Here is a 13,668-nt window from a genome sequence, read left to right as displayed (position 1 = left end):
GGAACATAAATTTCAGTAACGGAAAGCCTGGAGTCACCAATAGTTAACACCATTTGGAGAGAACTTCATTGAGAGTATATCTATCTCTTAAGATGGAGAGAGATCCTGGTAGCATCATTTGAATAGCATCCCAGTTACTTAAACAAATAAATTATTTTTTTTTGCTTAAATGTTCTGTCATTTGCAACTGAATGATTCTTGACAAAAAAATATAAATAATGATGAATTCATTTAAAGTCAGATTGAGTTTGAACTGCCAGAAACGCTCCAGATAAAAGTATCCTACATACAGGTCAAATGCTAGAGGTACACAATATCTACTTTAATTTTTCTTAACTTGGAAGAAAAAAAAAAGATTGGGCAGGGGATATTTTTGAAACAGATGATTTTTAAAACATTTAGCAGAGTCTCTATAATTTTATTTCTATTTTTATTACCTCAGTGGAATAAAAGCAAAAACATTTTATAAATAAAACAAAAGCCTATCTCTTGGTTAGCTAAGGAGATTTATAGTAACAGTATAAAATAAATAGGATAAGCACATGCAAACACATACATAGACACACAGATACACACACACACACACACACATATATCTATACAAGACAGCTTTAGAGCACAGAATGGAACTAGACTGCCTGAGTTTGAATCCTGGCTGTAAAAGTTGACAGCAATTTGACCTTGGGAAAGTAAGTAATCCTTCTGTACCTCAATTTCCTTATCTATAAAAGGGTTTAAAAATGTATTGACTTGATAGGGTTGATTTGAGACTTAAATGAGTTAAGTGGTTAGGTGCTTTACATATATTAACTCAAATAGTAATATGTGTACATAGTAAGTACCACATAAGGGTTCATTATTATTAATTATTATTATTATTATTATTATTATTATTATTATTATTAGGAGTTTATTTAAAGAATTTTACCCACAGGATTTACCTTTATAATTTTACATTCTTTAGCTATTATCAAATTAGTTTGCATTTCCTGAATATACACTAAATGGAATAAAGAAAAAAAGGATCTCAGAAATTCTGAGTGGTTAAAAGAACCAATTTGACATTGAACTACCCATAAACAATTTAAAAACAAATATCTAATATATGTTTACAAAAGAAAAACTTACAAAGTCTGTGAAATTTAAATTAATCATCTTTTCCATGTCTGTTCTAGATGCTTTTCACTCATACCTTACCCATAGTTTCTAATTGCTTTATATTATCTATTATCCTCTGAGTCCCTTAATATTAGACATACCATATTACTTATTGTACAAACCAGGGTACTTTTGAGAGTGAAAGAACTTTTAATAATTACATGGGAAAAACAGGTATCAACCATAACCCAGGAAATCTACAACATATGCTTACTCTGGCCAACTTTTTCCCCTACTCCTCAGGACAAAAAAATGAGCTCTCTGCTAAGGTAATAAAATCAATTCTTGTTACAAAGTCAATGGTAGATAATGATTTAATTATATCTTCTCCCAGACAATATATGCATTTCAAGAGTTAGCATAACCCAAATATGAGAATTTCAAGCATCTTTCTAAGACCAACAAAGGAATGAATTTTGGACATGAGAGTTTTTTCTTAGCACCAAAAAATTATTGAATAACTATAGGCATCTGGAAAGCATACACTGAAAGGCAGGATCTCAGAAAAGCCTTAGTATAGCCAATGAGGTGGTGTAATAAATCTCTAAAACAGAAATACATCTTATTTACCATATCTAACCACCTTTCCTGAAGAAAGACTTGCCAGAAGCCCAGACTAAAGTTTGCTTTAATTCTCCTTACAGATATAATTTCAGACATATCATATGGTAATATTAATGACTGGATTCATAACATGCTACTTTCAGGTGCTAATCACACCTTAACTACTACAAGTTATTCTAAATATAGACTACCTTAGAATTGAGATAGTCGTGACCATAATGGCAAATTCATTTCAACAAAATAAGTAACTACCCTAACAAGTTTTTCCAAATGGTTTTTCTTTTTGTCATATATATATATATGCACCTACTTATCCGCAGGAAATTTGGCAATACTAAATAAAAAAAAATGATTATTATTAAAATTCATTTAATAGTCCATTTACCATGTTTATAAGGAAAGACCATTCAGAATACAAAAGCAGATATTTTCAATTAATGTCATTGATAAACATAAAAATTATTCTAATAAATATATTTTTTCTATAGGCTTGCCACCCTTATTTCTTATGGAATGAAAAAAGAATTTACAAAGTGTTATTTTTAAAATCTGCAAATGATAGTTTCCTTAAGTTACTGAAACAGGAAGAGAGGTGATTACAAAATCTTGGGAAAGAAACAAATACGATAAAAGCATATAGTCAGAGTTCTAGATTCATGTTCCAGTGTGAAAAATGATGATGAAGAATGTCTGAAAAATCAATTAAAGAACAGGCCAAATCAAAATAGAAGACGGCAAAAATATTCAACCTGTGTTCAACAACTTCTTCGCTACTGATAAGACACCAACATTATGAGCCAAAGTACAGTCAGCTATCAATAATAAACACAAAACTTATCTCATCTTCACTTTGTATTCTTTTTTTTCTTTTGCAAGACATAAAATGTATAAAGGCTTACTATACACATCTAAAAAAGAGCTACAAACCCTGGTGTCATATACTCCAGATGAAAGAACTATGCTACCAAATGAATTGGCTACTCCTGAAATATTTCTATTACTATTAGGAAGTCCACTTTAGAATATATTGCCCTCATGAAAATAATGCCACTTTAATTTTCACCTGTATATTAAGATAAAAATAAATTATACTAAAAATTATAGATTCACTAGTTGAAATTTTCATTTGAAAAGTATTTTCACTTTCATGTAATTAAGAAAAGTGTAACTGAAAATCAAGGAATTTGAAGAAAGCATTTCCTACAGCAAGCTTCAAAAGAAAATATCTCTAATGAGAAAATTTAAATTGATTAATTACCTGTAAGATAACAAGAGCATTTTCTATGGAAAGGTCATCTGATGGTAAGCCTTCACTTTTCCAAATTAACTGCTCACTTTCAGTACAAAGAAATCTCCTCAGATCAAATTCTGAAAAGGTAAAGACATTACTAATACTTCATTACAATGTTCTTGTACTGGACAAAGGGAAGGAAATAAAAATATTTGAAAATTCTGAAATAAAAGTCCTATGAAATCCATTCTTCCACATTTAGCACCAGAAGCCAAGGGAAAAAAAGGTATCAAAAAAAAGTTCAAAAGAATGGAACCCAATAACATCATGTTTCTTCTACTGAGTGAACATTTCATAACTATAATATCCTAAGGAATTTTGGAGTTCTGACATCTAACCTAATGCATGAAATAACTGTAAAAATAAAAGTAATAAAAAGTTTAACTGTATTCATGCAATAGCAAACAAAATTCAGTGGTATCAGTTTTACAGGGTGATTTTAGAAATAAAGGAATCGTAAGAGCAAAACAATTCCTAGAACATTTGTAGAATTGGGCAAATATGAAATAGCTTAACTTAGAGAAAAATTTCCTCATTTAAAAAAATTAAGAGACCAAAAGGTACACTTAATTTCATGTAATTCATGAAATTACAAATTCTTGAATAACTAAATACAAACTTTCAAGGCCAGCTGACTTGGTCCATTCTTCCAAACAGGTTTTTCTCAAACCCTCAGGAGCAGCAGAAAGATATGTAATAAATGCAGCAGCTAGTTGAGCTCTTTTAGGAAGAGTAGCCAATTCCTCTGTAATCTCTGCAACCTAACAAAGAAAAAGAAGGTATGCATGAATACATTCTAAGAAAAAAAACGGACAACTTCATAAATTGGAGTTTTGACTGTGGGGGTAAAAAAACTTATTGAACCTCAGACCCTACCGTGATAAACAAAATGTATGAAATCAAGATATTTTGTAGAAACAGATCTATTTTTGGTCATAAGAATTCCTAACGATTCTAAAGAAAGCCAACCTTTCTGTCACCCCAATAACAGTTTAGTTTTGTGAATTTGCATCACTCTATAAAACACAGTTAACAGACAGAGAGGGTATCAGCAAAGGCACACAACAAAGAAAAAGCATGGATACTCTATTAGAGAAAAGTTCAGTGTAACTAATGCACATTGAGCAGAAAGAATAGAAATACAGAGGTGGAATGAAAAGAGATAGGTAGAGCTGATTGAAGACAGATTGTGAAGTTTTACATGCCATGAACAGGAGCTTCTAATTTTGACCCCTGGCACTAATGAGCTACTGAACTGTTTAAGCAGGACAGTGGGTGATGAAATGAGACCAGGTTTTAGAAGGATTATTCAGCCAGCAAATGAAGGATGGACCAAGGAAAGGGAGAGAGAGAGGGAGACAAGTTAGGAAAATCCAAGTGAGAAAAGGAAAAGGATTGCTATTAAGGATAAGAAGACATATATGAGAGATATTTGCGAATGGATATAAGTAAAAAGGAAGACTCCAGGACTACCCCTACATTTTTAGTTTTGATGCCTAGAAGAAAGATGCCTTAAGTGAGTTAGGAATTAAAGGAGATTTGGGAAGAGAATAAATTAATTTAGACATGTTGGGTTTGAGTTCCTAAAAGAAAACTAAATGTAAATATCTAAAGTGTAGTTGGAAATATGAATTTAAAACTCAGTGTTCTAGAAATACAGCTCTTATCATCATGGTATAGGTGATACTCATTAGAATGGATGAGATAACCCTGGAATAGTTGCAAAGAAAAGAACTGAGGATGGGAATATTAAAGAAAGACAGTCAATATTTATTGGGTGGTCTAGACAACAGTTAATAATAAATAGCCAAAAGGGTCAAATCCTAAGATCACTGTCCCAGTGAAGGCAAGTACAAATAATTTCTAGTGAATACTGAATTTCCCATCAACTAATTTTGTTTCCCTTTTCTCTCAATAACATAGATAACTTAATAATAATAATAGTAATAATAATAATAATAATAGGTTGAATTGCTTAAAACCCATTCCTATACTTTGCCTAAAGATGAATTCACATAATGGCCATTTATATCTAAATCACTTATCTTGAGCCAGATGAATGTTGAAGGCTATCTTCTCTCCTTTCATTTTTAAAAAGTACATTTTACTATAGATTCCCTGTGTTTCAAAAGAAGATGCTTCATGATTTCTCTCTCAAACAAACCTGTGCATTCCATCTCTTGTGTTCTCTATCAAGCTGATTAATTAAGACTTCTGCAGCTTTTATTGTTTCTTGGGCTTTGCTTACTTCAGCTTCAAGTTTGGCAGCTTCTGAAGTCCTGCTCTGAAATCTATGAAAATATTAAAATTTGAATGAAAGCAAAAAGGATTTAAGAAAAGATTTAATGAAATTATCCCTAGGTTGTAAAGTGAATTTTTATATGAGAATTTAATTAACTAATGATAATACTGTATTTGTGTACAAAACATCCTTGAAAGAACAGACACATATAACAATGGCATATAGTTAGTTTAGCATTCTGTAACTCAAAAAATCTGACAGGGACCCCATGAAGCAATTTCTCAACATGGCATTCAAGGCCTTATCATAAGACTGATCCAATCTACCTTTTTAGTTTTATTTCATTCTATTTCAATTCCATAAAACTATGTCAACATTAAAAGACTTTTATATTCACAAAAAATTCCCTATCCCTATCTCCTGTTCCCTTCTTCTGGATGTTACCTTTGCCTAGAATGTTTTCCAACCCCTCCCTTATCCTTATCTTAACTCTCACTCCAACCCCCTCAAACACCTACATACCAAAACTATAAATAAAATTTTGAAACACACCTCAAATCTCCAGTCCATTATATATACATAGAATGTCTATGCCCATTCACCAGTTTGTTTACAATTCTTTAAAATTATTTTTGCCTGAAAAACACTTGTATATTTTATTAAATATAATAATATTATTCTATATAATTACTTATTCCTTCAATAAATATGTAATAAAATGTCTACAATATGCCCAGGATTGTGCCTAGCATGATTTAAAAAAAGGAGGGAGGGGGGGTAGGAAGCATGTCATTTAAATTTCAGAACAAGAGGTCAAAATAAGTATTATAATTCTCATTTTACAGATATAGAAACTTAGTGCAAAATGTCTCATCAACAATCAAGAGGATCTGATTTTCATATATAGGTGTGTCTGCCATTGAATTCCATGAATTTTACAGTATATGTCATTGTTTCTCTAAGTGGCCTCTTCCTCTCCTAAATATAAGACTCTAGGACTGTACTGTATAATATGGTAGCCCCTGGCCACATGTGACTACTTAAAATTAAATTAATTACAATTAAATAAAATTAAAAATTTAATTCCTCAGGAATATTAGCTACATTTCCAGTGCTCAGTAGCCACATACAGCTTGGGGCTACACTATTGGACAGTGCAGATTATAAAACATTTCTATCATTGCATGAAATTCGATTGAACAGTACTGCTCTAGAACTTGGAAACAGAGACTACATCATTATTCACTTCAACAATTCCAACTACACCTTATACATGGTTTTGCAATAAATATGTGATGAATTAAGTTATGTCTTGCATGTCCTATACAAGCTGTATTAAAAATGGCAAACACCTCCTTAATTATGTCAAATTTAAATTTAAAAATTGATAGATCATAATTATTTACCCTTGTTCCTTATTGACATACAATGAAACAAAACTGTCACTCACAATCTGGAATCAATTAATTTCAAATTAAATGTTAATTAAGGACCATGATACGAAAAAGAATGTTGATCAGCTTTAATTCATTCTTGACAATAGTTCTATAACAGAAAATGCTGTTCTATTTCACTTAAAATTGAAAGTTAATTCCAAAGGTTTTTCTAATGATCCTTCCAAAATATGGGTAGTAGGGTATGGTAGTTAAGAACAAGAACTTTACGGAATTAAACAAATCTAGGATCTAATACTGGTTGATAGTTACTCAACAAATATTTGGGAATTACCTAAATATAAAGTACTGATTGTGATAGAGAGAATACATTACATTCTCTGATTATACCTGGAAGAAAATGATGTGATTCTTACCTGTATTTCTAACATAAATATTGTTTAGGAAAATTGAAAACACTGGGCTTCTGAGTCTATGGTCTTTTTTTAGGGTTTGCTTTTTTCTTTATAAATGTATGGAAAAATCTAATAAATGTTTCTTTAACATAGGGACAAAATTTTTGCACAAACAATTACTTTGTCTTTCCTCAAAAAAGAAAGGAAACATGGCAAGCTAGTTCTGTCACTTGAAAAGAATCGGTCTCGTAAAAATGAAAGCAAACTATGACCTATACTATAAACTATGACCTATACTATACTTAATCACATATTCTCCAGCTTTCCAACCTTTTTAAAGGAAAATGTTTCCATATCTATAATAATTCCAAGACCAATATTTTCTAGACTATAGAAAATAGTAATCACAGGGATTCAGAGGTACATAAAGGGCTTTAATATTAATCATATTCATAAATAATCCATTAAAAGGCTATAAAATTAATTATAACTTTGAAAACAATATATGCATGAAATCTAAAAGCTTAAAGTTGAAATAAGAAAGAAATGGAAGTGCCAAATGAAAAATTCTCATCCTAAACTCATTATATTCCATTCCTCTTGCACATTTTTCCCACCAACACTTTGGAATATATATGGTGATAGCTACACAAAAGCTATTAAAAGGCTTTTTTCTTATCAAAAAAAATTTTTTAAAGGCGTGCCTTCTATATTTTTTTATACTCCTTCCCTATTTTAAAGTAATAGACCCAAAAAGGAGTGAAAACACTGATTGTATCTAAGATTTTCAAAGTAAAAAACCATCTGAGGTATATGTTTTCAAATACATAAAATACATTTTAAAACTTAACTTACTTCTCTTTGAGTTCTGATACTTTTTGACCAACAGAGTTAAGAAGCTCCTCTAGTTTTCTTTTCCTGTCTTCAGTTTTCTTCAAATTCCTAAAATAAAACTCATTTTTATAAGTCACTATTTCAGACATTAACAATAAAGCAGCAGCAGCACCTTAAACTATAATCTTGCAGTATATAAATCACACTGAAAACGCTCAGTAATTCACTATTTACAATAACTGCTTAAATTTTGATTCAAAAGCAATGTTAAAATCAAAAGTGTATCCTTTGACCACCTGAGGGAGGAGGGGCAAAATGGCAGCATAGAGAGGAGTGGAATTTAGTCATTCCCCTGGAACAACTACTAAACAACAAGGAACAACTAGTAAATAATCTGGAATAACTGCTGGGGGACAACCATGACTGTCGACACATCATATACCAACCTGGATTGGGAGGAATGCCTGAGACTGCAGCACAGAATCTGTAAATAAAAACCATGGAACCGCGCCACGAGCCCCCTCCTCCCACAGCAAGCTTTCCTGCAAAACCTCATTGTGGTAGAGAGCAAGCAGCACTCTCCTAGCAAGCAAATATAGCTCAGCTGAGCTCCAACTGGGGTTGTAACTAACAAATGTAGACTGCTGAATACAAGCTATAAACCCACAACAAGCAGACAGAGGTTCTTAGTGAACCAGAAGATTCATCTGTACTGGGAGGGGGAGCCCAGAAGACCAGGTGTTACCTCTGGCCTACGAGTGAAACTGGGGGGCCATGTACTGGCTCCAAAAGAGGGATTTCTGTCCCTTTTTCTCTCTCTCAACATGAGGGGCTCAGAAGAGAGAGTTGCAGCCATTTTCAGTTCGCAGAGCTCTGACCCAGACACGGGTGGAGATAACAGAGTCAGAGAGACTATTCAAATGCAAATAATAAATTCCTAGGGCGTGTATCATCCCTGAGAGTAAGGAGGTGGGGGCCCAGCTTTCCCTTCAGAACCAGACTCGAGCCTGGGGGAAAACAATCAAAAGAGAAACTAAGGAGGCCACACCTCCTTACAGCAGTTGGGAGCGACAGGCTGACAGGCACCACCTGCTGGTCAGGTTAGGAAAAGCAAAGCAAATGGAAACCTCACAGAAAAGTCTGTCATTCCTCTAAGATACACCCTGAATATAACCCCATTCTGAGACCTGAACCTGTTATGGTCTGGGAAAATATGACTGGGGTAACCAAGGAAACCAGATGCCTAGACAACAGAAAACTACAATCTGTACCAGGAAAAACAAAGCATGGCCCAGGCAAAGAAACAAACTTACACCTCAAATTAGAGTTGAGATACTGTTTCACTTTTTTTTTTAATTTTTATTTTGAAATAAATTCAAACTTACAGGAATAGTTGCAAAAATAATACAAACCCCATACACAGAACTCCAGCATACTCCAACCCCCTTCCACCGATACACCGATCTACCAACTTTAATATTTTGTCACTTTACCATGTCTTTCTTTCCCTCTCTCTCTTCCTCCCTATCAACCATCATCTATTGCTCTGTCTTCTGAACATATGAGAGCAAGTTGCACACATCCTTGAACAAATAATATAATTCACATATACATTTCCTATGAACAACACTATTCATTTATGTAATCACATTAAGCATAGTTAAGAAGTTCAAGAAATTTAACATTGATATAAACCTTACATTCTATATTTCATTTTTTTCTTATGTCCCAATTGTGTCCTTTTGAGCCTTTTCTCCTCTATTCTTAGATCTCATCCAGGATCATTTATGGCATTTAATTGTCATTATCTATTTAGACTGTCTTTTTTTTCAATTGTGGAAACATATATACAGCATAAATCTTCCCATTCCAACCCCTCCCAAGCATTCCATTTAGTGGGATTAATCACATTCACAATGTTGCAATGCCATCACCTTCCCACCATCCATTACTAGAAATTTCCCTTCACCCCAAACAGAAACCCTACACTCTTTTCTTATTAACTCCCCATTACCCCTTCCCCCACTTCTCGTAACCCATACTCTACTTTTCATCTCTATGATCCTATTCTCTGATACTTTCTTTGTGTTTACCATGGGGATTAAATTTAACATCTTAAGTCTATAACAATCTTGTTTTCTTTGATACCAACTTAACTTCAACAGAACACATAAACTATGTTCCTATACTCCTCCATTCCCCCACCTTTATGTAGTTCTTGTCAAAAATTACATATTTTACATTGAGTCCAAAACCACTGATTTACCATTACACTTTATGTATTTTAGATCCTGTAGGAAGTAAATAATGGAGTTACAAATCAAAAATACAGTAGTATTGGTATTTATATTTACCATGTGATCTTTATTGGAAATCTTCATTTTGTCATGTGGTTTCAGTCAATTGTGTAGTGTCCCTTCCTATCAGCCTGCACAACTCCCTTTAGCATTTCTTATAGAACTGATCTACTGGTGATGAAGTCCCTCAGCTTTTGATTATCTGGGAATGTTTTCATCTCCCCCTCATTTTTAACCTCCAGGTGTTTGTAAATTTTCTAAGTGTCTGATGGTTATTGACTTCTATTTGTATTCCATTGTGGTCAGAGAATGTGCTTTGAATAATTTCAATTTTTTTAAACTTATTGAGGCTTGTTTTACGTCCCAGCCTATGGTCTATTCTGGAGAAAGTTCTGTGATCACTAGAGAAGAATGTGTATCTTGGTGATTTGGGATGTAATGTTCTCCATATGTCTGTTAAATTTCTCTATATCTCTCTCCTTTCTTTGTTTCTCTGTAGGTAGGGCTCCCTTTAGTATCTGAAGTAGGGCAGGTCTTTTATTCGCAAAATCTCTCAGCATTTGTTTGTGAAAAAATTTAAGCTCTCCCTCAAATTTGAAGGACAGTTTTGCTGGATGAAGTATTCTTGGTTGGAAATTTTTCTCTCTCAGAATTTTAAGTATGTCATGCCACTGCCTTCTCGCCTCCATGGTGGCCTCTGAGTAGTCACTACTTAGTCATATGTTGTTTCCTTTGTATGTGGTGAATTTCTTTTCTCTTGCTGCTTTCAGAACTTGCTCCTTCTCTACAGTATTTGAGAGTCTGATCAGAATATGTCTTGGAGTGGGTTTATTTGGATTTATTCTATTGGAGATCGCTGGGCATTCATGTTTTCTGTGTTTATATTGTGTAGAAGGTTTGGGAAGTTTTCCCCAACAATTTCTTTGAATGCTCTTTCTAGACCTTTACCCTTCTCTTCCCCTTCTGGGACACCAATGAGTCTTATATTTGGACGTTTCATTTTATCTATCATATCCCTGAGATCCATTTCGATTTTTTCGATTTTTTCCCCATACTTTCTTTTGTTCTTTCATTTTCCATTCTGTGGTTCTCGAGGTCACTGAGTCATTGTTCAGCTTCCTCTAGTCCTGTACTATGAGTATCCAGAATCTTTTTCATTTGGTCAACAGTTTCTTTTATTTCCACAAGGTCATCTATTTTATTTGTTTACTCTATCAATTTCTTCTTTATGCTCTTCTAGGGTCTTCTTCATGTCCTTTATATCTTGTGCCATGCTTTCATTGTTTGTCTTTAGTTCTCTGCTTAATTGCTCCAAGTACTGTGTCTCCTCTGATCTTTTGATTTGGGTGTTTGGGTTTGGTTATCCATATCATCTGGTTTTTTCATACACTTTAAAATTTTCTGTTGTTTCTGGGCTCTTGGCATTTGCTTTACTTGACAGGGTTCTTTTAGGATATGAAGGATTATTCGGACACCAATCTCTAATTTGTCAGATCTACAGCTTGGTGGCGTACACTTTCACTAACTAACCAGCAGATGGCATGCGTGAGTCACCTATTCCCTTCAAGTCAGTTCTCCCCAGCTTTGTCTTTGTGGTGTGTGGGGGTCTGGTTCTTGTGGGGTCCAATTGGTGCACCAAGTTTGGGTGTGTTGTTGGTACTGTTCACCCTGAATGTGGGGCGTGTGTCTGAGCAGTTACGGAGGCAGGGCAGCTTTAATAATCAAATCTCCCAGGTGTTCCTGGAAATTTAAGGCTATTGCAAGAGTCTAAACCTTCATTTCAGTCTCGCCACAGATTATCTCTGCTGCTGACCCACAAGTCCTTGGTATTGGCATAGGGTCCCTGGGATTTCTGGGTGGGTTCCTCTACCCAGCCATGCCCTTCTAGGGCCTCTGCTGAGGGAAGGCTGTGCTACGCCACAAGTGCATGCCATCCCTCAAGGGAAGCCCTGGGACACCGGGCTGTGAAGGGGCATTCCCAGCCTGTTGTAAAGATGGCTGAATGGGGCATGTTAATTTCCCCCTTTTTGCTCAGCTCCGTCTTCCCAGCTCTGGGACAATTAGCTGTGGGTGCACGAAAGACTATTGTCCACACCCGATATTGTGGAGTGTGCGCGGTGTTGCCAGAAACACTTCCTGTCACACTGGATCCCTTGGCACAGCTCTGGGCTGTGGCTCTGGCGCTGGGCAGGAGCATTCCCAACCTGCCAGGAAGATGGCTGCAAGGGGCGTGGTTTTTTCCCCTTTAAGCTCACCTCTGCCCTTCTCACTCTGAGACAACTAGCAGTGGGTGCACGAAAGGCTATCTTCCATGCCAGATATTGAGGCATTTGCACAGCCCTTTCCTGTCACACTTCACTGTGTGGTTCTCACTGCAGGATCTGCAGCCACTTTTGGGTTTTTTTAAAAAAAGAACTAGTCCACCTCCAAATGCCAACCCATGGTTTCCCCACACCGCAGCATGGCTGTCGGACATTCAGCAGGCTCGCTCACTCATTTCAGAACGCAGACTCCTGGCTTCACTAATTGCACAGTCCCTGTGGTTTTAGCAGACCTTGTCCAGCTGGTGCATCACTGAGACCTTGTCCAGCTGGTGCATCACTGGAACTGGTATTCTGGGTCACTTTCTGACCTCTATCTAGTATTTTTCACGGAGGTGTTTTTTGCCCTGTCTCTCCTAGCCACCATCTTAGGTTCTTCCTGTTTCACTTTAATGAAACAAACTAGTAAAGATTTTCAAAGAGATATGCTAAATAAAATCAAAACCAAATCAATGAGGTCAGGGAAGATATAACAAAAGAGATGAAGGCTATAAAGAAAACACTGGGTGAACATAAGCTATAAATCAAAAGTTTGAAAAAGCAACTGGCAGAATCTATGGAAATGAAAGACACAATACAAGAGATGAAAAACACAATGGAGACATACAACAGCAGATTTCAAGAGGCACAAGAAAACACTCAGGAACTGGAGAACAAGACAACTGAAATCCTACACACAAAAGAAAAGAGGGAAAAGAATGGAAAAACATCAGCAACGTCTCAGGGAATTGAATGACAACATGAAACATACGAATATATGCATCATGGGTGTCCCAGAAGGAGAAGAGAAGGGAAAGGGGGCAGAAGCAATAATAGAGGAAATAATCAATGAAAATTTCCCATCTCTTATTAAAGACACAAAATTACAGATCCAAGAAGCGCAGTGTACCCCAAACAGAATAGATTTGAATAGGCCTACACCAAGACATTTAATAATCAGATTATCAAATGTCAAAGACAAAGAGAGAATCCTGAAAGCAGCAAGAGAAAAGCAACCCATCACAAACAAATGAAGCTTGATAAGAGCATGTGTGGATTTCTCAGTAGAAACCACGGAGGCAAGAAGGAAGTGGTGAGATAAATTTAAGATACTGAAAGAGAAAAACCACCAACCAAGAATCCTATATCCAGCAAAATTGTCCTTCAAATATGAGGGAGAATTTAAAATATTC

The 13,668-nt window shown here is 35.1% G+C and overlaps 1 protein-coding gene across 1 annotated transcript in view; it reads right to left on the bottom strand.

Annotated features, from left to right (window-relative positions):
* DYNC2H1 (dynein cytoplasmic 2 heavy chain 1) overlaps window positions 1-13,668 on the bottom strand; it is a 419,160-nt gene that overhangs the window by 243,625 nt on the left and 161,867 nt on the right. Inside the window, exons 60-63 of the mRNA XM_037841237.1 lie at window positions 7,900-7,986; window positions 5,178-5,304; window positions 3,633-3,774; window positions 2,981-3,090 (exon numbers count right to left, since the gene is read on the bottom strand). Of these exons, the coding sequence (XP_037697165.1) occupies window positions 2,981-3,090; window positions 3,633-3,774; window positions 5,178-5,304; window positions 7,900-7,986 (466 nt within the window). The remainder of the gene's footprint in view (window positions 1-2,980; window positions 3,091-3,632; window positions 3,775-5,177; window positions 5,305-7,899; window positions 7,987-13,668) is intronic.

Source organism: Choloepus didactylus, chromosome 6, assembly GCF_015220235.1.
Source record: "Choloepus didactylus isolate mChoDid1 chromosome 6, mChoDid1.pri, whole genome shotgun sequence".
Lineage (NCBI taxonomy): Eukaryota > Metazoa > Chordata > Mammalia > Pilosa > Megalonychidae > Choloepus > Choloepus didactylus.
The sequence above is the reverse complement of the archived record's forward strand: the minus strand, read 5'-3'. Positions and strand labels throughout refer to the sequence as shown.